Below are 27,284 nucleotides of genomic sequence, written 5' to 3' on the forward strand. Positions count from 1 at the left end.
AACTGACAATCTGTTTATTATTCCAATGCTGCAGAGATAGCATATAAAAAGTATGTGCATATGTGTGGGTGTGTTGAGCAATAATTTTTTTCCTGTTAGTGTGTAAAGGTTCCTAATTGGATAAAATGCATTTTGATAAGAGATTCAGTTAACAATAGAAAAGACAATAGTGATAATCAACATGAGTAAAATGAATTTATATGAAGAGAGCTTGGTACACGGTGTCAAGCTTTCTTTAGCTTTTCATTCCAAAAGGTGACTACCCCATCACATAAAGTCCAAGGTGTTAAGCTTCTCCGGGGGAGGGGTTTGCTTTTGGCTCTTTTTCACAACCAGTTTAGAATATCCTCTTCTCTTTCTCTCTAGGCCGCCTTCGAGTATCTCACATAATGGTGAGCATGTCACATAAGGTCAATTTTATACCACCTTATATAAATGCTTAGTTTGATGAGGATAAAGCAGGACAGGTGAAGTTTATGCACAGAGAGGGAAGGAAAGTTGCCAAGAAACTCTTAGTTGTTTTTTTAAAAAAACTGAATGAAATTATCAAATAAACAGGTGAAAGCTTAGGCACCAAATATTAAAAATCCAGCATCAGAACGTCCATAAGAACCACCCTGGAAAAGATAAAACTGAAGTCCGGTGCAATATAACTTGTCCATTTCTTCTAAGACCTTCTTGCCTTAATTCAGCAGGTTTCTTTGAAACTTACATTCTGTTAGGTTGAAAATTAAAAGAGACCAGCCTTTCTGAGAGGATGGCTGGGTCCAGCAACTTAACATGAAGGTGTTAAGGTTATTAAAATGCAGCACTCCAGGATGCTTGTGTTAGGGGTTCTGCTTATTCTAACAGAAACCAAACAACAGGCATTTCCCACAAGTGCTTCCAAAATATCAGGAACCAACTTGTAGGTAAGTAGAGTCTGACGCTAGCAAGCCCTAGTTGGGTGGAAATAGAATAAGAGGGCTGGAGTAACTCTTGCAAAATTACAGCTTGCCGTTGAATTTACTGATCTGGTGGCTGTTTTGGAGATGGTGCTGCTGTCACGACAACAGTGGAGACTGCTTTTGTAGAGCCAGACACTGTTCCCTGCTGGAGATGGGAGGCCGGGAGTGTCTGAATTCGCACCTGTGCAAAACGGCATGCAGAAGGAAAGAAAATACATTTAATCATTCAGTTCAGCCTCTGCCACGTTGCAGAAACATAAATACTACTGGGAATTGAACTGTAATCAAACAAAGCCCTCCACTCCCATCTTGCCCTTGTCTTCAAGTTACCAGTTCCAATGTTTCAGCAAGTGTATTCGTAGGACCCACACACACCCCACACCAAATTTCAGCTGCTTACTTGAATTTCAAAAATGAAAAATAATCAGAACATTTGTGTGGTATAATGATGTTGGGATGGTGCCATGTCAAGGCAAAGTCCTGATGCAACAGAGGATAAGGGGGAAATGAGATACAGGCTTTACCTGTGTGGCCTGGCCTTGTTGCTGCAGCTGTTGTAGCTGCTGTGCAGTCAGGAAGCTCACTGGCTTGTTCCCAGCAATCAGTTTCGTCCCAGCTGGCATGGTGGTGAGAATGATGTTTCTACCCAGTCCGCTGATACTATTGGAAGAAACCCATTAAGAAGTTAGTGGTGACAGAGTGGGGCTGGATCTTGCTGAGGTGCCTCTTGCATAATAGCAGAACTTAGAAAGTGTGTTTGTACCACATTGGCCTTTCAGTACTGGTCAGAACCACCCTCAGACTCTGAATATGCTACAAGAATGTGTCTAAATGCAATCCTGTGCTCAGGATTAACCACCAGCTGCACTTTTTACCCTCCCCCTTCCAAGGGGTGTCTGCAGAGAGCAGGAAAAACAACCAAGCCTTCTTTTGAGCTTTTAAAATGGCAGCTTGAATTTGTGTAAAAAACCAGCAGGGACAGATTTTCCATGCTTAGAAACGAAACGCTCCCACCAAACCAAGCAATTGTCAAAGCCACAGCTAAAAGGGCAGGCTGAAAAGTTGGCAACCCCAGAAGGTGGATATGTGAGGTATCCAAATCGAAACACCACCAACACTGGTAAACTCATCGGATGCTAGTTGGATTTGGGAAGCAAGACTCAGCAGTGTCCATTAGCACTTCCTACAGGCAGAATTTGTTTGACTCATTTTCTGTGACTAAGAGGAAATTTTCAAATTTGAGTGCTTTCAAGTCCTTTTGGCTAGGCCTTCCATTAATCTAATTGTGATCTGCAATAGTTGCTCATCATACACAAATGCAGTCCTGAAGATTGAACAGAATCCTCCTGTGTTACTCACTTGGCCCCAAGGTTGCCTTTGATAATGGGGGTCGTCATTACACTCTTGCCTTTCACAGGCTGGCTTATGACGGAGAGGGGCACTGTGATACGGGCAGGCAGCTTCCCCTAGGAAAAGAAGCATCAGAGACAGAAATTATAGAGGTTCAGCAACCACCTCTCTGCCACACTGTTACCAAGAACAGGGGGAAAGGCCATCCCACAAATTAAAGTTTTCAGGATGCTGAGGGATTCCCAAAATACATACACAGTTGTTGCTAATGGCATTCAATGCTCTTCCATACGTCAGAGCCTACTTAAGACAGACAAGGTGGCATCCCCACTTAGAAACGGATGCTTGTCAATCAAGCTTATCCTTCCAAAAAACAACATGAATCACAGAATGGTAACGTTGGAAGGGACCCAAAGGGTTATCTATCCCCTGCAGGGATGACTTACTGCCTGGGAGGTGGAGACGACTGTGGTGCTCACTGGAACTTGTCGCATAGTCGTGGTCCCTGTTCCTATTGTTATGGGCGTCCCTGCCCCCCCTGACACAACAGCAACCGCCTTGGACACAGAAGCAGTCATGGTTGGCAGAGAAACAGCAGAGGTGTGGACTGTGCCAGGGACGCTCACAGACGAGGCAGCAGTCATCTGCTTGGCATTCGTGGCCACTGTAATGGTCTGCCCAGCTTTTGGTGGCATCACCCCCATCCCCTGCACAATCCTTATCGTGGCAGCTGGCTTGGCTTCAGTGGATGCCACCGTAGTGATGGCCTTGCCCTTCTGGTCTGCCACAGTCATGCCCAGAGCAGGCATCAGCCGGAACGCAGAGCCAGTGGACTCCACAGTCTTCAAGTCAGGAGTAACTTTGACCACTGTGGGCCCAGCTGGGCCTGGTGAGGCAGAGGTGGGCGTGCTGGTCTTGGCGGGAGAGTCAGAAGACTGGATGGGGCTGGAAGTCACACGCAGAGTGGCCGAGATGCCCTTGCCGGCAGAAGTGTTGCCAGTGGCTGCAGCAGTGAAGAGGTCTTGCGTCAGTTTGACAGTGGTGACTTGGGACTTGGCCAAGGTGGCCATCATGTCAGGAGTAATGCGGAGAACTGTCTGTCCCTTTGCATCAGTGGTGATCGAGGAGGGAGGCAGGCGCAGAACGTCCTTGCCTTGGATGCGGAAGTTGGAGGCGGTAAGCGGGATGCTGCTCCCAGGCTGGTTTTTCATCCCTAGCTGTCCAGTAATAGCCACCTGTAAGGAAAAATGTATTGTGCTGAATATCTCTCTTGCAGACACAGACACAGACACATACCATTTCTGCGGCAGAATGCTATACAGCACTGGGTGCATGGATGAATGCCAAGCTCCATTAAAGAAAAACAAGGCATGCCAAACTAAGCTTACTAGGAAAGGGCAAGATTTTCAGCAGGTGCTCACATGCCCATGTATATTTTGCCAGCCATAGCATTTTAGGAAGGGACCCCTTGGTATTATATAAGCACAAAGTCATTGTGCTCAGCTTTTCAGCTTCTCAAGGGCATCTGGCTGGCCACAGCTGGAGCCAGAACACTGAACTCACTGGACTCAAATCTGATCAGCATAGGCTGGCTTTTATACTCCAAAACCATTTCTCAGTATGGTACAGCTCCTCACCTGTTTGATGATATTTTGGCCAGCTACGTTCTGGAGGACTGTGGTGGATGAAGAGGAGGAAGTCGAAGAAGAGGAGGATGACGACGACAGAGACACAGAGGAGGAGTTGGGGGCAGAGCTGCCTGGAGAACTGGTCACTGGCTTTGGGGCAGGGCTGAGGGCTGCCGAGATCCCTGTCCCAGCAACACTGACTGGTCCTGTGACAGAAACTGTTGGCCTTTGCACCTGGACTGGGCTGGTCTGAGCTTTCACCGTGACAGTGTTGACAGCCTAGGGACAAGAAAAAGTAGATGTCGTCAAGGTGGTTATCTTTTTGCCTATTCGGTGCAACACCCTTCTATTCAGTTTCATGATGCCCTAACATTATTAGAAATCCCGAGGCGACAGTCCTCACCCTTGCAGAATTAACTATTGGGGATACTCTTTCCAAACGCTTCTCTTCCAAATGCCCTTTAAAATCTATTTTATTCAGGAATGCTCTCTCTTCCAATCACGCTCTCGCTGTACACTTGCATGGCTTTCCTTCAGTTCTAAACTGCCCACGGGATTTACGTGCTTGCAAAAAGTATGATGTGTCTTAAGAGATGACCATAGGCCATAATTCACATAATTCAGATGACAACTGGGGAAGAAGACTGCTAATTCTTACTTCTGGCTGACTCTCCACAGAGATAGCCCTCACCTGAGGCAGTGCTTTGGTTTGTGCAGAAGTGGAAGGGGCATGGACCTGAGGAACAGGTGTTGGTGGGGGCTGTTGCTGCTGCTGGATCACTAGTGGGGCTGGCTGAGACACAGGTGGGAGGCTGGACTGTGTTGTAACCACTCGAACCTGTGGGAGTCCTGAGGAAGATGTGTGGCTGGCCACACGAGGAGGGGGGGTTTGCTGAGGCCCAGTTTGTGCTTGGGTACTTTGTGCTGTGGAGAGCAAAGTCCCCAGCTGCGGCATGGTAGGAGATGACACCAGAAGGATGCTGTGAATAAGTTGAAAAGAGTAAGTTGATTAACTTAAAAGCACAAGTTTGTTCTAGAACAGGCCAGCAATAAGCAAAGTTTTCACTATTTTGCTTTAAGCTACCAAAATCAATCAAGGGTTTAAAACGTGTATTGACAGGTAATAATTTTAGCTGCAACCAAACAATAAATAGCTCACTGAACAGATAATTCATTGCAAGACTACATAAACAGATTTTTACAACTGATTTGCAATATCTATGTGATTTTCACCTTCCCTGGCCCACTCAGGCAAGTAATCCAAGTTGAATGGTTTTGCTAATATAGTCTTCCTTTTTTGTACCACTTGGGGGAAGGTTCACTTGTGGAAGATTCTGCTTAGGATAACAGACTGGCTGAATTTCTTTCTTAAATCCAGATGGTCCTAAAGCAACCCCCAATTTTATTTCCCCTCCTCACTAGAGATATCTATCACCCAAATCCTGTGAACAGTTGCACCCCTGCTTTTTGCAAAGATAGGGAAAGGATTTACCTTTGGTTGGGTTTAGCTTGCTCTGATGCAACGTTTGGCAAACTCTTGTTAACCACGGAGACTGGCGGTGGTGAGATGGGCATTGCTGGCAGCGGAGGGGCAGTGGGTGTCACTGGAGTCACAGGGGTTGGTGGCATGCTGGAATCACTAAGGCTCAGCTGGCTAGGCTCAGAGGTGCCACTAGTAGCCACTTTCACTGAACTCTCCTTGCTACTGGACTTCTGAAAAGGCAACAAAATAGTGGGCATCAATGGGGGCAGGGTGGGGGTGGAAATGCACTAAGCCCAGACAACCCTGTGCGAGTGGGAAGAGGGCTGTTTAGGGATAGACCAGAGCTTTCCCTGAGTCTATTGGTGATAATTAGATAAGCCCTTGAGATGAGATTGGGCAGCAAGCCTATTCAACCAATATAGTTGACAGTCTAAAAATCTGTGCCCCATGTATTTACATTGAGCAACTTACTATCTTTGCAGGAGGTTTAGACTTCTGCTGAAGGGCTTTTCTGGCTTTAGCTGCAGCCGCCTGAGCCTGATGAATCAGCTCTGCAAGGAAGAATAAGGAAGGGTTCTCAAACAGATGCTAAGAGTGAGACTGCCCACCTACGAAGCCAGCTTCTCTTTTTCCTTGAAGTACACTTCTTCTTCTTCCAAGAATTCCTACTCTGTGATCAATAGAAAACATACCAAACTAGATAATTTGCCAGCCAGGAAGAGGCAGGTCTTGCATGAAATGCATGTTTATGACATTTTCTGTAAATGTGTCCCCTGAAGGAGGCTTTTATGCCTTTCAATTTGAATGATGAATAAGAGAAAGTGATTGCTGTTCAGTCAGGAACAAGAGGCAAATTACATGTTCCAGCTCCATAATAGCAAAATTTACAGTAAACAGGACAAAACTTGTTTATATCTCATTTTTACTAGTTGTCAAGGATTTTAGTTAAATACACCTTTGGGGGGGAAATACATACTAAAAATGGATATGTATCTGTGTGTGTGTATATGTGGGTACCCTAAAGCATGAACAACACCCTATATCCTTGCACAATCAGGTTAGCCCAAGTAACAATGTGGGGATATAGGATCCTTCTCCAGGACTGGGAGTTGGAACTACACCTCACCCCCACCCTGTTCCTGAATTTGTAGAATGCTGTGAGTTTTTGAAATGGGATTTTAAAAATTCAGCGCCAGTTTTCTTCTTCATTTAAGGCAAGGCCACCTCTATCCATTATATTGCAATCTGGTTGCTTTAAGGCCCTCCAGCGAACACCCACCAAACTCCTCTTCGCTCCTGTCTCGATGTAGGTATATCCATAGCTTACGTCCAATGTCATATTTCACACAGGGATCCTTCTCATAATGTAATCGATCCAGTGCACCACTCACCACAGTATTAACCTGAAAACAGAATTCACAATTAAATGGAGGATGCAAAACTGATCAGCTCAGAATCATCATAGCAAATATATTTTGCACATGCAGGAAGGAAGAAAAGGGGCATGACAATTAGAAGCAAAATGGATGTCTAAAATAGCCCCATACTGAGATGGTAAATCATCTGAGAAACATACATCAAGCTCTCAGTCTATCTAGATCAAAACAGACCTCCACTCATTACCATGTATAGCTTCCTCGAGTGCTGTAGTTCTACAACAAAGATGACAGCACCTGCAAGCTGGAGTGTATTATACACATCACTACCAAAAACTGTTGTTTCAGTATTTAGACTTCATTACAAAAAAAAAGCACTGCCAACTCCGTAAGTTGGTCTACAGCTTTATCACTCTCGTAAGCTATGGAATTGTAGTCTTGTGAAGCTAAGTTGTTCTCACTCCTAGCCGACCAGAGCAGCTCGACAACAGAGAAAGTTGCCAGGTTTGTCGAGAGAGCAATGAGACTGAGAGCTGCTGTCTGAATGACATCAGTGTTGTCACCTGGATTCCTTGCCTAGGATCTTATTATCATTATCATTACCTCTGCCAAGTTTTAAGTACTGAGATTATTTTATGATAACTATTTCCGTAATGTATTTTTGTTTCTGTCTGTCCTTCGATGCAATGGCCTGTTGGCTATGCAAATAAAGCCTATTCTATTCTTGACCTTAAAAATCAATCACAAGGTGCTTCTCCATTCAATAGAAGCAATTCTCATCAGAGAGGAACGCTGAAAAGAAAATGCCTCTGTGCTCTCCCAGTTTACCTGAGCACTGGTGACATCAGGAGCGAGGAATTGAGAGTCTTTAAGCAGCTCACAAATCTCAGCACGAGTTCCCTCTCCATTAGGAAGACGGGCAGCAGCATCCCTAACTGAGACAGCAAAAAAGATCATAGCATTGTGAAGACCTCAACTGATACAAAGACTGAAGTAACACTTGAACCATTCAGGTTCCACTCACTGTGTGGGTTCCTAACTTTAACTTAGGGCTTTATACCAATTGAAAACTTGCTTTGGATAGCAGTCCCACACCCTGAGGAAATCCTCAAGGTCATTGGCTACTTATCACATAGAAAAGCAGCTGGATTTAAGAATAAATCTGGGCTTCCTTGCTGCTCATCTTCTGCCAGTGTTCTCATTTCATCTTGGGCTACAGTCCCAAACCCTGCAGTATAGCTCACTACCAGAACAATAAGAATGTCTCCTGTTTCTGTTTCTTTTCCTCTCTCTCTCATTCTTCCACATATTTTTTATTTATTTATATTATTTATATTATTATTATTAATACCCCACCCATCTGGCTGGTTTTCCCCAACCACTCTGGGAGGCTTACAGTACATTTAAATCATAGTAAAACATCAAACATTAAAAACTTCCTGATATAGGGCTGCCTTCAGAGGTCTTCTAAAAGTTGTGTAGTTCTTTATCTCCTTGACATCTGATGGGAGGGCACACACATTGTGTGTAATCGTTCCCTCAAACAGACTGAAAGGTTTCCGCCTATTTTAAGCAAGTTTAACAAACTTTTCTTACTTGCAGGCTTTCCAAGGACATGCCTATTCCACACCACAGGTTGTTCCTCCCTCTGTTCCCTTCTTGTGCTATGCTGTAACTCGGTCCCTGTTAATCCTGGCTACAGAAATTCCTCATGGACTGTGTTTCCTACATGAAACAAGCAGGCTGAACCCCTGGCATCTCCCATTCCTAAAAGGCAGCAAGAGAGGGGACAGGCCTCCAAGAACCCACTGGTATTCAAAGTAGGCAATACCAGGTTACAGGGACAAATGTTCTGACCTGGTATAAGGGAGCTTCGTATCTTCAGCTTTTTCACTGCAATCTTTTTCTCTAAACCATGAAGCTGCCCTATGCAGTGTCAGAACATAAGAAGAGCCCTGCTGGATCAGACCAAAAGCCTATCTAGCATTCTGTTCTAAGTGTCCAGATGCCTATGAGAAGCACAAAGCAACACATGAGTACAACAATATCCTTCAGCAAGCATCTGGCAGTCAGAGGCATCTTGCCCAATACTGGGGATATATATATATATAGTCATCATGATTAGCACCCACTGAACATGGTGGCTATGCCTTAATTACTTCCAGTATCAGGGGCAACAGGCCTTTGTATACCAGTTGCCAGGGATCACAAGAAACAGAGTGCTATTACCTGTCTTGGTCACTATTGCCAGCAGTGGCCACAAAGGTCTTGGGTGGAAGTCATCCTAGTCCTACTTCCAAGGGTCTTTTAAATGGAAACACCATTAATTGAACCTGGGACATTCCTTTATTTAGGATAGTTTTCCCCCCTCGTCAGTGCCTAATTCTCAAGGTGACTAACATAACAGCTTATCATTGTGAACAATCAAAGCTTGACCCCACTGCACTGCTGTTTCCTCTCTTCTTACAATCTGTTGTCACTGCGAACCTAAAAAAGACTGTAACATGTTGAAATCTCTCTCTCTCTCTCTCTCTCTCTCTCTCTCTCTCTCACACACACACACACACACACACACACACACACACACAGAGAGAGAGAGAGGGGGGGGGGAGAGAATATGTCAACTTACCAAGAGACAAGATGGTGACATATGCAGGCCTGTCTGATCGCAACAGAGAATGTTCTCGGGCTTTGTTCAGAGAAGTTTCCTTGTCAAACACACCCTTCACAGGGCCGACCACTGATTCAAAGCCATGCATGCGGAAGGTGAAGGCCTTGTGGGGCTGGCTGTACCTGTAACGTTCCTGCACATGTCAGAGAAAGAGAAGTGCTCAGATGAGCAAGAGATTGAAAGGGCAAAAGAACAGAGCAGGTTTCTAGATAAGCATCTACGGCTAACAATGTGAACTGAGTTAATAACAAATGCTTAGGAGAAGGCAAAGATTAGGAAGGGCAACTGCTTATATTTCAGTCATGTATACTGAGGAGCATATAGGCAGCAAACCTCTTTATAGTAAGCATTAATCCCTTAGTTTCGAGCATCTCTCAGTTTTGCATTTTCAAAGATTAATGCTGGTCAGAGATAATACTGATAATATTGGTAAAGACAAATGGAGGAGAAATGGGTATATCTCTCAGCCCAATTATTATTATCCCCCCCCCCCCCGAGCCTCCACATCTCTAGTTACAAGCCAGTATTATCTAATGTCTGCATAAGAAGTTATAAAGCCCAACAGCTCATGTGGAATCTCTTATTGCTGCAAAGATCGGGGCTTAGCCTACAGTAAAGAACAAGACTCAGCTAGGTGATATAACGTAGCCAGCACATACAATGCAACTACTGGGACATTAGTATTTGACACCTTAATGCTATGAAGCAAAGCAATGTACATGAGAACATAAAACACAATCTGTGTGTGTTTTTAGGGTTCTCTAAATGTTTATATGCTTTTCTGCTAACTAATTTTTAAGCACCCTCTTGTCAAATGGTGTGCTGGTTCCTTTTTTTTTGAACATTTAAGAAGACAGGTTGAAAAAAGGAGAGAAACTGAAATGAAATAAAGTTATTTGTCCTTAGGAATTTCTGTTTCTTCTGACTGTTACTGATGCAAGTGAATATTTTACTCAAAAAATGGACTACTTAAGCTGAAAAGCAAAATATGTATAAATTGGAAGGCAGGCATTTTAAATGATTTTATAGGTTTAAATGTTTTCCACCCACCCCTTTGTATCTTTGTAAACTACTTAGAGACTGTTGCAGTTAAGCAGTGTATCAATTGTTTAAATAAACAAATAATAAAATAAAACTTCCCCGTCCAATCCTGGCAAAGCATAGGAAATGCATGGGACAAAGTGTGCGTCATCCTCACCTGTTCCTGGAAAACACGTTTCTCTTCCCCAGTGCTAGGCCGGACTACGTAGTCAGTCCTTCTGAAACAAACAACAGCATGAGGTTGGAGTGCATACATCCACCTTCCCCTACATGGTTCACTCCAAACCTGATCAGAACCCTTCAGAGTCAGATCCCCAAACCAACTAAAAAGACGGTTGTGAAATAGAAGGGGGGAGGAAGGAAAATTGTATCCAGAAGGTACATACTTTTGAGTGTTGGCGCTGTCCAAGTAACAGAAGAAGAAAAAGAGAATCTAGCAACCTGGATTACCTCACAAGTTCTGCTAGAGAATTTTTGCGGCACTTCTTTAAAAAATTACAAATCACCTTTCTAGGATTTACCTTTTGTCTTTATAAGACAAAAGGTCATGATGCAAGGAGCAGCATGTTATTCAGACCTGAGCAAGATAAAATGTAATGTAGAAAGGAGGTTGGCAAGTATGCATTCATTTGCTGCTAAATGCTGAAATTCTTTTGGTGAAAGCTTTTTAAAGCAAAGTACAGCTAGCTACCCTATGCAGCAGTTAATATTTGGAAGTAAAAGGCAGCCCAACACTGAAATTATAGGGAGAATATATGGGAAGAGTGTAATTTGTCCAATGCACACTCAGTATTCCTGCCAACTTCCTCCTGCCTCAGGCATGATCAGTGCAAGCCAAGATTTTACAGTCAGAAATAAACTAAGACAGATGCAAGGGAAAGGAGCAGAGTCCAGCTCATTTCTCAATATTTATTGACTGGAAAAACGAACCACACTTCAGAACAATGTAATTCACACATTTGAGTAACAGTTAATGTTGAGCTTTCTTTTTAGACAACTTGTTTGTTTCTCATTAACTGATATAATAATCTTTGTAATAAAATCCAAAATAGGAAAAAATAAGTGTAACCCTAACTAACACTTGAGATTTCTGAACTGAATATATACTTACACTCGGGGATTAGGTGTGGTGGCATCTGAGCTGTCTTCGTTGTCCTACCAATGAAAGAAAGATTTTTGTCAGCACATTGGACAAGCCAGCTGGGATGCTGCCACATTCCTACAAATATCCTCTCTCACCTTGAAGAAGATTTGGTCTTTTGTCTCCAGCCACAGCTGGAAGAGCGCTGCCAGCTCCTTCTCATGGTCTTGTGAAGAGCCTAAGGTGAGAACCGAAAAAGAGGAAAGGAGAGTTGTTACCAAATGCTAATATCTGCGCTACAGTAATGGTACTAAAGATGACGTAGGGTGCATTCACCTTAGCCAGGGCATGAAGCAAAGGCATTTCAATGCATTCCCCCTTGCAATGTTCCAATTTTGACAGGGGGGCATAGTGTGACTAAAGTTGCTGACTCTCATGCTGTGCTGCATCCCAGTTGCCTTCCACTTATTGGAGGGCTGAATGTCTGCAGCACAGAGCTTATTTGACTCCTGGAAGCCCCCTGTACTGCACAGTCCTAAACTGCACAGGGAGCCTCCACCAGTAGAACTGATATCCCAGCACAGACATTCAACTCCAGTGCACTGAGGCAGCCAGGAGCACAGTGGAGTGGTCAGCAAGTGTGTCTTCGCTCTCCCTTGTCATACAATTGGAATTGGGATTGCACTGATACATCTCAAAGAAGTCTTCCAGTCCTTGAAGCTGATTTAAAGCCTTGGCCGTGACTGAGAAGGAGGTGAAAAAATAGGGAAAGCAACATTATTTGCCTCTTAGTAGACAACTGGGATGGTAACATAATGCAAGATCCATGCAAGAGAAGTTTTTTTTTAAACACACACACACACAAAATGATTTTACATAGTCAAAAGTCTACTATACACATAGGACTATACAACTATAAAGGTAGTAATAGAGGATGAAGCAGAAGATGTTCAGCCACTCCAGCTCCAAATGGAAGCTAAATGCCTCAAGAGAACAGCAGGCAAGACTTATTAACAGGAGGGGACAGAGAAGCAGTTACTTTACCTATCAGTTTCCACTGCTGTGTTTTCTCTTTGAATTCAACAAATGGAGAAAAACTGGAAGGAGCATCTGTAATAAAAGATACCGTAATGTTTCATATGTTTAGACATTACTGGGATACCCTTTGTCTCTAATTGTCTCCTGTAGGATAAGAAAGTCAACTGTTGGCTATTGGTACACCTTATTCTAAAGTATGAGACAGGACTCAAGAAGTTTCAGTGGAATCAAGTTTGTTCATTAGTGCTGGTGATAAACACCACCAGAAGGCTCTGTGCAGCTAGGTACCTAGAGCTCTGTCACATCCATCCATGAGATGTCTGCATTCCCCTCTGCAGAAGCAGTCAGGGCGTGGGAGAGTAAATGCTTTTGTGCAAAGCTTTGTACAAGGGTTTGCATGAAATCATCACCTCTAGATTTCAGTTCACTTTTCTTATGCAATGCTCTTTTGCTAAGATGGAAATAGCCCTTCCATGTACAGAAGTGGCTGGGCATATCTGAACCCAAGCTATCGTCTCCAAGAGCCACCTTGCCATGACAGTACAAAAGATGTGGGGCTGCAATCAATGTAGTCACTGTGCAAGTGGAACAACTTTCACTTGTGCAATGGAACTTTCCCCTCTCCTTCCCCCATGCACCCATACAATCTGTTCTGAGGGCTCCCCATACCATTTGGAGCAGGTGGTGGGAAGGAATTCTGTTGTGCAAGCAGAACTCATTCCGTTCAAGCAATTACTTCACTGGATTCAACTCAAAGATACAACAGGTTGCTGGCTGTCTTTGCTTACTAAGTGGTTTTGAATTAAGTTTTTCAGGAACAGAATCAGATGTTGCATCAAGGTTAAAGGGAACAAATTTGGAAGATAACAATCTGGATATCAAGAAATGTATCCCTTCTGCAAAAAATTATCATTTCACATCAAGTGGAAATAAGGAGAACAGGAAGAAAGGGCTGGATCTAAGCCATCTATGACACAATCCAATTTTATAAGCAATAGCTGTTCACAGGCCATGACAGATAGCCAACTTACTTCATTCTTGGCACAGCTCAAGAAGAAAAAACCCTGGAAAAAAGTGGGACTTACCTCTGCTGTCACCTGTGAGATACTGCAGTGCAGGCAAAACGAGTTCTGACCAGTTGGGGGCGAAGGAGAACCAACTATTTAATGTGCTGGCAGGGGAAGACTGCCAATCCATGACTTTATCCTCAAGCTGAGCAAAAGAAGGGAGGGATGGTGATAATGAGAAATACTAGTGAAATCCCAAACCATCTTGGAAATCACAACTGAGACAGAAATACTTTAATCAATAAATATAAATAAAGCACTTCCAAATCAAAGCACAGCAGATGGAATCAAAAAGACTGCAAATCCACAGAAATGAACTATCTAATGATGGTTGAAAACCATAGTTTTGGAAGGATCTCTTGGTGGGGACAAAAGGAAGGACAACAAATACAAAAAAGAAACAACAGATTGTTTTAACAAATGAATAGGCACCAATCTAAACACTCTTAGGCTAAACGTGTCAACTGAGAAGGAAGGCCCACTAGCTAGAATCTTGGATTAACCGATGCCTGCTAGTGCTTTCTGATTACTTGGTGCATTTTCATCCTATTTCTTGCTTTGGGGGCGGGGGGAAGTAAAGACAAGACTGTTGGACCAGTATTGCAATTCTGTAGTGTCATTTCTAATTGCAACCAAATATTCAAGTTATCAAAATAGGTGTATTCCACCATTCCAATAAAGACACAAAAATTCTTTTTAATTTTTTTTTAAAAAAGAAAAAGTAAGGCCCACTGAATTTGATTGGACTTACTCCCACTTAAGTGTATAAATAGGGTTATATCCTAATCCATCCAACTCCCAAGAAAGATATCCAGGAAAAACTCTTACCACTGAGAGACTAGCAGGGCCTTCTAGAAGCAGAATCTCCAGAAGCAGAGAAAAGAAGCTGAAGGATATTTCATTTACTCCAAGACACGGCTTGATATCTTCAAGAGGCCTTTGACAGAAGATGAATTGGCTTTAACTGAATTGGCTTAACTGAATTTTGAGAATGAGGAGGCTTAGCATATCTACCTGTTTCTTTCTTTGTATTCAAAGTACTTTCATGTACAATATTTCAGCAATCTTACAAACAAACCAGTAAGACAAGAGTGGGGAACCTGTGGCCTGCCTCCAGATGTTGCTGAACTCTCATCATCCCTAACCACTGGCCATGGTGGCTGGAGCTGATGGGAGTTGGAGTCCAACAACATTTGGAGGGCCACAGGTTCCCCAACGCCTGCTGTAAGATATGGTAATACTGACCTATTTTTATGATACATTTTTTTGGTTTAAAGGTTATCTAATGAATTTATATCTGAGGCAAGTTATGACTCTGTCTTACCACCAGAAGGCAGCAAAAAGGCATTAATCGCTGATGGATCTTCAACTTTTTGACAAGAGGAACATACAACATCATTATTCCTCACCTGGAGCCTATTTACATGTATATTTTCAAATTACACTCTCTCCTCCTACCATCTTTCATGTGCCAGTGTGCCCTGGAGGCTGACTTTAAATTACATTGCTGCATTACTGCACACCATGCATTTTATTTTCAACCACTATGCAACCCAGAATATAGACAGACACCTTATTCATACATGCAATTTATATGGGCTGTATTAACTATGCTGCATCACTTCTACCAAGACAAAAAAGCTTCTTTGTGCTGAACTTTTCTATTTTGATTTATTCCAGTGTGACTAGAACTGGCTTTGTTGTAAATATGCCTCATTATGTAATTTGTGGACCACATCCATTGTGTGCATTCTCTTCTGGAAGGAACTTACTCTTCTTTAACAGATGAGAGAGATGGGGGATCCCAGATAGGCGGGATGGGGGATGGATTCTGAGACATTGAAGGCATCCCTTCAGTGTTGCCAAGGGACTCAGAGAAATCCTCTGCTTCTGATTTAATCACTTTTAGTTTCTTCTTCTTCTTCTCTTCCTTTTCCTTCACTTTCTTTTTAAGGACAGCAAGGTCAAACAAAGCTTCAGTTTCAAAAGAGAGGGAGAATTTGTAAGTTGCACATTACAAATTAAGCAGGGTGTCAAATATCAGCCAAGAGGTACAGTTGCCCAGACTTTAGCTTATGGAAGAATGCAGAAGTGCAGGTGTGACCGCCTCTTCCGCCATGTCAGAGTAACAAAAAGCTCTCAGTACAAAAGATGTAATACTCCATTTTACAGCAGTTATAGCTGCTGACACTGTTTCAAGAGCTGCTGCTGAAGGAATTCAGAAATGGTTTGGTCACATTGCAAGAAATAGCTAAAAAGCATACTAGGCACATGGTTTTAAAAACATTGTGAATCACAGCCAATATGGTTTAGAATCAGAGGATTTCTTGCATGAATTGAAATGAAATAGAACCCAGTTATAGGATGTGGCAGGCAAGTATAATTAACCAAAAGAGCAAATATGACCAAGCCAACCCAATGTTTTTTGCATTTACATAAATACAAACATAGTATTTTGATTCCTTGGGACGCAAGTGGTGCTGTGGGTTAAACCACAGAGCCTAGGGCTTGCCGATCAGAAGGTCAGCGGTTCGAATCCCCGCAACGGGGTGAGCTCCCGTTGCTCGGCCCCTGCTCCTGCCAACCTAGCAGTTCAAAAGCACGTCAAAGTGCAAGTAGATAAATAGGTACCGCTCGGGCGGGAAGGTAAACGGCGTTTCCGTGCGCTGCTCTGGTTCGCCAGAAGCGGCTTAGTCATGCTGGCCACATGACCTGGAAGCTGTACACCAGCTCCCTCGGCCAATAAAGCAAGATGAGCGCCGCAACCCCAGAGTCGTCTGCGACTGGACCTGATGGTGAGGGGTCCCTTTACCTTTACCTATTTTGATTCCTAAACACATTTTCAAGAGATGTGCAAGCAAGCCTCCTTTTGAAACGAAAATGAGATATGGAGAACTCAAAAAAGGGACCCCAAGGGTTATCTAGTTCAACCCCCTGCAATGCAGGAATAGTATTTCAACCAAATTTATTTTGTCTGAGAAATGGTTGCTTAAAAGCAAAGGGCATCCCCAATATGGAAAGCATCATGTTATTGTGGACTCTCCCTGATTATCACCAAGTGACACTGCAAATCTTGCCACATTTTATTTACTTATAGTTTTAGCTCCCATTGGTAGTAAAAACTGAATGATACAGTGACAGATGTTCATCTGCTAACAACTCCAGCTAAAGAAAATAGTAAAAATGCAGTCATGTAGCAGCCTTGAACTTGATTCACATACCTGCCAAGGATCCCTTCCTACCAGCATTCACACGTGTCATGATATCATTCAGAGTCAGATCCCCAGTCATGAGGTCAGGATGGCTCTATACAGGACAAAGAGACATTCAACAAGGAGAACGACAACCATAAAGCAAAACTGGAGAATGAAAGACACTTGTTGAGACTGAACTATCATACATTGCTTTTCCTATTGTTTTGCCAATAAAAATTATTTCTATCAGATATACCTAGAGAAAATCTCCACTTAAAACTACAGTTCAAGCAAAATTGAACACAAGCACCACCCCACTCGTGTGTGACTACTGACACATGCATTGTTTTTGGCGTTGAAAGGGGACAGGGTGGGCCAGAACAGACCTGCACACATCCCACTGATGTGCACAGCAACCCAGAATGGAACCCCCACATAAGCAGGGATTCCCCTGTACTCAGAAATCTTCAGGTCATTCTCACCAAGTGTCTTTGGGCTATAATCCCGAACTCTCTTCAGTGGGAGTAAGCCTCATTTAAGTCAATGAAACTTACTTCTAAGTAAACATGCTTAGGCTTGTGCAACTTCTTATTTAAACCAGGGATGGGGAAACTTTGGTCCCTGAGATGTTGTTGAATTACAACTCCTTAATCTTTTTTGACCACTGGCCATATTGGTTGGGGCTGATGGGAACTGGATTCCAACAACAACTGGTGTGCCACAAGTCCCCCACCCCTTGCTTAAACTTTCAGTCTTGCTTTCTGTAAGGCAGAATAAAAACCAAATTACACCATCATGCAGCTAAGGTACATCATTCCAGCAGGTTCCAAATTGTCTCAAGTATCCCAAACCCTGTCCACGATATAGGCTGGATTCCCAACTTGCCACTACAACCTCTTCCACCTGAACACCCCAAACTTAACCTACAAATGAAAAGCAACTGAAATCTCAACGGAATCCTTTTGCTCCCATACTGTACTGAGTCTGCAGTGTAAGATCAGCTTGCAAATATTACTGTGGCTGCAGGGAAAAGAGGATCAAGTTTTCTCTCAAGCTGCCTGGACTTTGTTTTTTAAAACTGAAAATCTGCTTCTCATGACATATTCATGCTGTGATCAAATGCACACTTACCTGGAAGTAAACCCCACTACACACAGTGGAATGTACTTCCAAGTAAACATGCTTTAGGATAGGACTGCTAGCAAGGAAGGAGGAGGGCCTTATTCTCTAGGTCCCTTGCTGCAGAAAGAGGCAGTAGCAAAAGAGTACTAAGAAGTAGTGGCCTCCTTATGGTTTGCTTACAGGTTGGCGCTTGCGTTTTTCATGATGTTTTTTCAGTATCATCTTCAGGTCATTCTCACCAAACTCCAGTTTATCTAGGGGGAAACAAAGTCAATGCTATCAAAAGTTTGCTGTAAATCTATTTACATGACACATCTAACTGAAATGCTTCCATCTTCAACAAGCTTTAGATGCTTACAACCAATTTTTCTCAATTGACTATAAATTCCCGTCAGCTACAGCCTATGGCTTGCGAAATCTTCTACTATAAGATTGAGGGGGAAAACAGGGTCTTATACTTTTTCTTTCAAAGCAAAAAGCCTTTATAAATCAGCATCTCACATTAGACCGCCATAAATCTAATTTTAAATACATTTTATTTTGTAAAACAAAGACATTTTCACTTGGTGGCATAATGCAGATGAATGGTTAATTAAGAAGATATAAAACAAGCCTTGACACTTCAAAAAAAAAAAAGTATGTCAATGTGCATTAATATAGTGGCAGCTACTACATGAAAAATGCCAATACATTTGTGTATTGTTGGCAATATATGTTAATACATGTCAATCAGTTGTAAAAGTACAATTTTAATTGTATTTTAGTATGCTTTAATGTATTTTATATGTACCTCTTTTGTTGCTCTCTTTATTGTTTGTGTATGTGAATGGCCTGACTGGCTAACAAGCAATAAACCTGGCTGGAAAACTAGGTTGGATCACGGATTGAGAGCAATAATGCCCAACATAGGAAGGGAAAAAATGGCCTTTAACAGTCTTTTAAAAATGGAAGGAGGTGGTCTCTAAATTCTAAAACTAAGAAGGAAAATCCTGTGCGAAAACATCTTTTTAATGTATAAAGTTTTCAAGATGAGTCAGACTGAGATACCACTTGAGCTTACCTGCTGTTTTCATGTCTTGGGTTGATAATGTGGGGATTACTCTGAGAGGAACAGTAGGGCTTGGGCAATGGGCTGGAGAATTTGGAATCCAGGAGCTCAGATCTGAAATGCAACACAATAGTGAGGTTTCAACAGGGATAGTAGCAGAACAGAACCAACAAACCTGAGCACAAGGCTCATTTTTCTAGGCAGCAGATGCACTCATACATCCAAGTTATTTAGTAATTTTGCTTTTTCAATCAACTGAGTTGGAAAAGTATGGCTCTATTTGAAAGGCCATAGAAAGGGGAAGTACTGTTAATCAGGATATTTTCCTAATTGTAGCTCTAAAACTTATAATGCCAGCCATGATGTTTTAGTATGTTAATCTGACTGAGAAAAATATTTAGGTTTATTAGAAAGCACCCAAAATAAAGAGCTCTGTGAGCACAATTTTAGTTAAATGATAGTAAAAATGTTGAGAAAGGCAAACTGGAAATAAGATCTGCTCACTTCTCAAGCAGAACAGGGTTTAAGAAGAGGGCACCAGAGGGGAATCAAGAGGAGGACTACGTTGATAGAAAAGATCACCCAGAAGATACACACATACTTAGAAGGACATTAGTCCTACAGATGTTAAAAAGTACTATTAGCCTAATCTTAAACATGAATATGCTTAGAGCATGAAGTTTTCCCTGTATCAGCAAATGCACATTCAGCCTAGCATTTATAACCCATCTTCCATTAAAGTCATGCTACAGTATTATACGGTCCAAATAAAAATATCCATGACATTGCACCATCTTTATAGGGACACATGTCTGGGGTACCCCACTGTTAAGGACACAGTAACAGTCTCTTGGATCAAGCCAATGGCCCATCTAGTCCGGCATCCTGTTCTCACAGCGACCAACAAGATTCCAGTGGGAAACCATGAGCACTCTCCCCTCCCATGGTTCCCATCAACTGGTATATATGCAAGTGTATATCATCACTGATTTCCATGTTCAGGTTTTTAGCTGATACAGCATTAAGGACTTCTCCATCCACACTTCACTTAAGAAGCTTTTGTTTATTCTAAAGAATACCCTGCCATTACCTTCTTCATCTGAGGATAAGGTGGTGTCTCCACATTCCTCTTTCACTTCCCTGAGGATTTTCAGGAACCGTCGATGTGTTCGCCGGTCCCGTTCCTCAGCAGCACAAGCAGCTGCTGAGTATTTCCTCTTCAGGGCCAGATCTGGACCACCTTTCCTAGCAAGCTCCAACAGATGCTGAAACAGATATATGCACAGCAACATGCTGAATTCCATCTAAGCTCCTGTGACTTACAAGAAACATATACATTAATTTTGTAACATTTAAACAAAAGCCCATCATGTAAGGCACCATGACAGCCAAGTGGATGGGGCAAGATACACATCTTCTTAATGAGTAATATGCAAGGATGGAGGAGTTCTAATATTCAGAGACCAAAATCGAAGCCTTAGGAACCAACATGACTTCATTTAGGCACTGGTCAATAAATGCCACTACAAAGGCCGGGATCCAAAAAGCTAATAATTGTATGCAGAAAGGATTGAACATTCCCAAAAGGTTTAAGCAAATCAAAACTTTTAAAAGGAGACTCCCATGCTGCAACATAAATGGCTTTCAGAAGTCCCTTTAGTTTCTAATATTATTTACTTTGGTATGTGGCATAGGGGAGGGGTCACTGCTCAGACTTAGAACATATGGTTTGCATGCACATGCTTTAACTCCTGGTAGCACCTCCAATGAAATGGTTCTCAGAGTGCTCTGTATCCCAGACGGCTGCCACCAAAGGAAACCACGGCAAGCTGGATGGCAGAATGACCATATGCATTAAAGGCGGCTTTTATTTTCATAGTTACAATGGTGCTCTTTAAGAAACCTCAAGCATGCAGACCCCTTAAGCGCCAAGAGCTAGTTTCATAGTTCTTCGAATCCCAGCCTTGTGTGAAGACATCTGGGCAACCAAATGAGAGATTTCTCCAGTCTTAGTGACAAATACTACACTAAATCTTATATTCTACGAAACATTTGGTTTATTCAAATGCTTACATTCCGGGAGGAAAGGATCTGTTTCAGCAACCGGTAGAAGTACTGCTGTTGGGAACTGAGGTAGCGCTTGTACTGAGACTTGAAGCAAAGCTGTCGATACTTCACCACTTCAGGATTGAAGTGTCCATCTGTAACAAGAACATGTACCATGGTTACTGCTGTTTTGAAACCTGCTGCCTGAAAGCTATTTTTCATTTTTTATCCAAAAGCTGCCACATGTCAGATCTCAAGAGAAGGAAGGCACTTACCCCACCAAAAAAACCGGTTATGCAATAATCATGTGTATTGGGGTAGAGCAGAAGGCACTTTACTAAGGATCAAGAAGAAATTGAATATCTAACTTTTACCCTGTCAATGGGACCCTGACCACATAGAAAGGGGAACTGGGATAATGCAAATTGCTGATGCTGGACTTACGAATGAATAATTTCAACACACACAAAGAAAGAAGGAAATGGGATAGACTTCCCCTTCCCTTCTCCCCGCCCCCCTCAAACTGCAGGACAGGACAGAGATTGGATGAGACACAGAGTGTGAATGTATTGCATATGGGAGCACTTACAAATGTACAGCACTACAACACAAACAGCAGCATATAATTAGGGGGGGAAAGGTGACTTCCACTTTCAGGACCTACAACTTGTCACCTTACATAGCAAAGTCAAGAAGCCAGGTTAAAATACAGACAAATCTGCCACTGACCGCGGAAGAGTTTCTGGGCAATGTGCAGGGGGTTTCCAAACCGAAAATTCTCTCCACTGAACAGGGACAGGATAAGATTATTCTGATGTTCAGTGTTGCTTTCTGGGAAGTGAGGCAAAAACTTTTTCAGGTGTTCTCGTTGCGAATCCGTCAGCACCTCCTGCCATGTTGAAAGACTGACAACTTCAAAAAAGATTTCAGGCTACAGAAGGGTGGGGGGAGAGGGAGAGAGATATGAATGAAATAAAATCCTTCAAATGTGATCCAAAAATTCCACTTTTGAGAAATGCAACAGTATCATATAAAGCTCCTCAATTTTGTATTTATACAAAAAAGAACAAAATGAAAATTGTTATGGACTAATAATATAAACTAAGAAAACCTGTTCTTTAGCAGGAAAAGCTGTTAAGATACAGTATGTTCCATTAAACACTGTTGAAAGGCTCTGAGGAGTTTACAGACCCAATGGCGTAGTTTGCACGTCAAGGTTAGCTGTGTATAATGAGCACCTTAAAGACCAACTAAGTTAGTTCTTGGTATGAGCTTTCGTGTGCATGCACACTTCTTCAGATACACTGAAACAGAAGTTGCCAGATCCTTCTATATAGTGAGAAGGTGGGGAGGGGTATTACTCAGAAGGGTGGTGGGAATGGGTGATTGGCAGATAGCTGTGATGAGCCTGTTGACGACTCTTAACGACTGCAATAAGACCTATTGCAGAAGGATAAGAAGGATCTGGCAACTTCTGTTTCAGTGTATCTGAAGAAGTGTACATGCACACGAAAGCTCATACCAAGAACTAACTTAGTTGGTCTTTAAGGTGCTACTGGAAGGAATTTTTTTTGTTTTGACTATGGCAGACCAACACAGCTACCTATCTGTAACTGTGTATAATGACTTACTGTGAACAGGCAGCATCTTATGCATGCTGCACAATCACTCATGCTTCATTGAAGCTTGGCTTGTCATTAGATCTGAACCTAAGATCTATGATTCTCCTGAACAAACTATGGTGAACAAGGCTTCACGAGCGTTGTTCGTTTGGAAGAAAATACCATGATCCCAGGTATAGATGTAATGATAATCCATATTTCATAACTTGTTGCTCCTGCTTGATGCAAGGGATGAACTAAGCAGGCAGCGATCAGGTAACATGCACTAACATGTCACTCAATCACTGTTATGTCCAGGGTCAGGAACTTGGCCCTCTAAATGTTGTTGCACTCTAACTACCATCAGCCCCAGCCAACACAACCAATGGTCAAGGATGATGAGAACTGAGATGAGCAATTAACTTTGGCTTATCAGGACATGCAAATTGGGTTACTTAATGGATTCTTACAGACAATGAAAGCAAAGAAACATGATTTGGGTTTCCTTCACATCAGTTGCCATATACCCAAGGACTGGATGCTGCCCAAGTAACAAAACCCTGCTGCCTCCCTCATGCCCTACTTGTGAGCTTTTCAGAGGTATCTGTTTTTGAAGCTGTTCCTGTCTAATTTAGTTATCAAATGTTTGCTGAGATGCCACCACTTTTGAATTATTCCTCCAAAAGATAGCAATGGTTCCTTCTCAGATCACACTGTTGTTTTACACTATATGGAAGAAAAAAGGTTACTCCAGTTCTACTTACATCTTCCAAGAGATCTTCTGGCAAGCTAATTCGAATGGATCCCAGCATGCAATCCTCCATAATCTGTGTGCCATTTCCTTCTCCAGATGGCCCCAACTCTAATGGGTCAGTGAGCATGTGATCCAAAGAATCCATTGTTCATGCCCTAATGAAACACTAGAACAAAAGGAAACTTACTGTAACCAAGAAGCTATTTTCACAATTCCACTATAAGCAGGTTTAATATTAAATAAAGTATATTTAATTATTATTACAGACCAACTCAGTTGGCACTTATTTGAAAATCATGTTTGTGTGTGTAGCTCTTACTGCTCTGGGAAAATAAAAGCCCAGTTTAACACTTCACACTTTAAAACATACTGTTCTACTACAGTATAGTATAGTTTGTTCTCTGTCCCTCTCTACAAAAGCTCTTGCAAAAAAAGCTCCTATGTGCTTACCAGGAAGCAGAAAAAGAAGCCTTGCTGAATTCCTCAGGATTTGTGTGTGGTGGAAGGAAAGTAAAAACATAATAGACAAAGTGTGAACTGCTGCCAGAGAATGCCTGGTCAACAGGAGGTCTTTCTTAGTTACAGGTAACCAAGGGAGATGTGTTTTTTGCAAGCCTGTTCTATGATTGAGTAAATAAAAGGTGTAACTATTTATTATAGAACAGCTTCTAAAGAATTATGTCTATGCATACAGAACTATTTCAGTGTCACAACAACAACATTTAACCGAAATAATAAAAATACATTACTATTTGGCAAAATAATGTAATTCATGTTCCAAAAAAATTATAGTGCCATGTCTTGAGGAATTACTAAAAAGGAAAGTTCATTACTTGCAACTGGTGATATTTACCTTTTATTTGAAGAACACACAGCTTCTCCAGCTAGGGACTTGGAACATCAGTTACAGAGGATGGAAGCAGACATATAGCTGCCATCTGAAATATATTGGTCCTGAGAAAAAGATTTATTCTCAAATTATCAAGAGTCACATTTAAAACAGTGTATTTTATTAACTGAATACTGCCAAACCAAACAAATTTCCACTGAGTGGTGGGGGTTTTTTGTGCTCCGTTACAAAAACAATTTATCAAAATGAGTACACCTCACTTATCTTTTGATAGAAATTCAGACAATAAAAAATGAAGTCTCTGTCTTCATCAATGTTTTGAAGAAAAAAGGGAGGGGGAACCAGAAGTTTATCTGCTATGCCAGCAATAAAAATTGCAACACACTTCTAGTCAAACAGAGAATTTGCACTTGAGCCCCAGAAGAACATTTGGTTGCCCACATTGCTGGGGTTCTTGCTACCATTTGGCTAGTCTTGGGTAACATTGGTCAGTCTAGGTTAACGTTCATTAACTTGGGAACTCAATGAGAACAACAAGGCAACTTGTTGAACTCAATGAGAACAACTTGGGAACTCAATGAGAACAACAAGTTTCTGTGGTCATGCATCTTTCTACTTTTATTAGGAAGAGTCACTGGCTCTATCTAAACCATGGTTTGCTCAACAAATCAAGAGTTGTCTCATAGTCAAGCACATAATCTACAGCTCATTTCACTAGCTTGTTTTCCAGCTGTTCTTACCTCATGCAGCTTGGTAAGCATCGCAGTGGCGAAACAAACCAAGATTCAATAAGGCTGTTTGGTTCACACATGACACCAAATGATGGTTAAAACAAGCCACAGATCATAAAGCACCAACAAATCTTGGTTTCACATTGTGGTTTGCTGCCAAAAAGCAAAGCATAGCTAGTTTGACCAGTCTGAATATTGTGGGAATAATTTCATCAGGAAAGCGGCACACAAATAAACAGAGGATTACGATGAGCAACATACAGTATAATCAAATTAAACAACCAAGTGATAATTCATAAGGCCCCACAATAATATACAAAAATAAAATACAGAAAAGCAAAAATAATGCATCTCCAAAATCTAGAGTAATCTGTAACCAATTTTAAGCATTGCAATCTTCTAATATAATATGCTGCCAAGTTACTAAGGAACAGATTTTAAGAGTTATGTTTAGCACAAATACTTATAAGAACTGTACATGGTAAATTTCTGGTACCTTTTCCTTCAGTGAGCTCAAGATTGTGTGCATGGTTCTCCCCCTTCCCATTTTATGCACACAAAATCCCTGTGTGCTAGGTTAGGCTAAGAGATGGTAACAGGCCCAAGGCCACTCAATGAACTGCATGGCCAAGTGGAGATTCAAACCCTAGGCTCCCATGTCCTAGTCCAACACTCTAAATGTCATACAATCTGGGGTAGAAAATTTTTCAGAGCTGTATTTCTCCAAATAATGCTTTCCACTTCTTAAGTTCATTAGTAACAATGAATGCAACTTTGTTTATTTAATACAAATAAAACAGACATGCTAAATTAGATCACTCTTCAAAACATTCCAAAATGTTCTGATGAAAAAATTGCCACAATTTTTGTCTGGAAAACAGTCACCACTGCAAATTTCATCTTAGAAAAAGCATTCCCTCCTTCATGGAAGAGAGAACAGGGGATTGCCACTTCCATGATGATGCTAGGAAGATCTACATGCATGCATCGTACAAGGCACCCCACTTCCACTGATTCTACTGCAACCCTTCCACCAGCAGTTGAAGACTGCTTTATTCTGGCAGGCTCTTGGGAACAGACTGTTTTTAAAGGAAAGGGCTTTTAGTAGTACTGTTTTGACAATCTGCATTTTAATATATAAAAAAATAAAAAATTGTCCAGTAGCACCTTAGAGACCAACTTTCACGTGCATTTTAACAGACTTTGTTTTATATTGTTTTAATTCTCCTATAGTTTAACCACTTTTGAACCGTTACCTTTATTTTTAGCTTTCCGTATTTCACCTGCCCTGCTTTAATTTGTATAAACCAACTTGAGTCCTGGTCTAGGAAAAAGACAGGCTATAAATAATAACAGCAACAATCCTTCATCTATGTTATAACGCCATCCTGTTTTGGAAGGTCATCTGACTCTCATAGGAGCAGCTTTTGGGAGCTGCATGGCTGGACAGTGGGAAGCGGACACCCCAATTTTGCACGAATAGATGCGTCTTCAGCCAGCGCAAAATAATAATAATAATAATTGTGGCCAACCCCCTAAAACACATGCTTCCTCACCCACCCACCTTTGGGAGAATTTCCCTCATGATACAAGCTTAGCCTGTCAACTACACTGGTAATCCATTCCCACTGCCAACAATTTGATGAAGCAACAACCTTTATTGTCTGCAGAGCCAGGTTAGGCTGTGCACCTTACAGGCTTGCACAGGCAAGAGCAGAGGCAGCCCCTGCCCCCGAGGAACTTACACTCTTAAAAAAGGCGAGGAGGGGAGGCAAGGGGAGGGCCCACGAGAAAAGACAGTCCCCCCCCATGCACCTCATTCTTGCCCCCCACAAACCCGCCTCCCTATCCTGCCCCTACCTTCCCCACATTCCCTCAGGTATATATATTCGCGCCCCCTCCCCAAAGTTCTCAATGCCCCCCTCAAACTTTGACCCACAGGAGACCTTCAGCACCACACGCGCCTGCCCCGTTTGATACCTCAGAGGCCTCTGAGGTGAGTAAGAGGATCCGGCCCCTCCGCGTTCCAAACAGACGCGCGCGCACCCCCCCCCCCTCGAACCCCCGCTCACCTGCACCCGGCTCAGGCATTCCGTTTCCAGGTCGAGGTGGTGGTAGTGGTGGTTGAGAGCGCATGCGCCGACGCACGCGAGGCCTCCCCTTCCAGGCGCGCGCGCCGTGGGCGCGCCCAAGCTTGAGCCTTCCCTGCCTCCCGCGGAAGGAAGGAAAGGAACGAAGAAACAAAACGTCGCGCAT

At 42.3% G+C, this 27,284-nt stretch overlaps 1 protein-coding gene across 5 annotated transcripts; it reads right to left on the reverse strand.

Moving 5' to 3' along the window:
- NFRKB (nuclear factor related to kappaB binding protein) lies at positions 1 to 27,257 on the reverse strand. Of its 5 annotated transcripts, none has more exons than XM_028708535.2 (28): positions 27,101 to 27,254; positions 25,038 to 25,181; positions 24,301 to 24,401; positions 23,458 to 23,613; positions 21,822 to 22,023; positions 21,120 to 21,247; positions 20,137 to 20,311; positions 19,059 to 19,160; positions 18,179 to 18,252; positions 16,904 to 16,988; positions 15,455 to 15,656; positions 14,511 to 14,619; positions 13,701 to 13,827; positions 12,622 to 12,687; positions 11,736 to 11,815; positions 11,608 to 11,651; positions 10,654 to 10,714; positions 9,414 to 9,588; positions 7,613 to 7,719; positions 6,688 to 6,811; positions 5,880 to 5,959; positions 5,418 to 5,638; positions 4,617 to 4,905; positions 3,935 to 4,204; positions 2,744 to 3,532; positions 2,307 to 2,413; positions 1,472 to 1,607; positions 1 to 1,128 (listed from the first exon to the last, which is right to left on the reverse strand). In XM_028708535.2, exons 4-28 carry the CDS (start codon positions 23,590 to 23,592, stop codon positions 1,006 to 1,008), a joined length of 4,011 nt encoding a protein of 1,336 aa, XP_028564368.2. In that variant the 5' UTR covers positions 23,593 to 23,613; positions 24,301 to 24,401; positions 25,038 to 25,181; positions 27,101 to 27,254; the 3' UTR covers positions 1 to 1,005. The 5 variants fall into 5 exon arrangements, with proteins under 5 accessions (XP_028564368.2, XP_077775716.1, XP_028564371.2 ...); XM_077919590.1 differs by lacking the exon at positions 27,101 to 27,254 and adding an exon at positions 27,009 to 27,023; XM_028708538.2 differs by lacking the exon at positions 25,038 to 25,181 and having other exon boundaries at positions 10,654 to 10,711; positions 27,101 to 27,257.
- Positions 27,258 to 27,284: the final 27 nt, after the last annotated feature.

This window comes from Podarcis muralis, chromosome 15 (assembly GCF_964188315.1).
Source record: "Podarcis muralis chromosome 15, rPodMur119.hap1.1, whole genome shotgun sequence".
Taxonomy (NCBI): Eukaryota; Metazoa; Chordata; class Lepidosauria; order Squamata; family Lacertidae; genus Podarcis; species Podarcis muralis.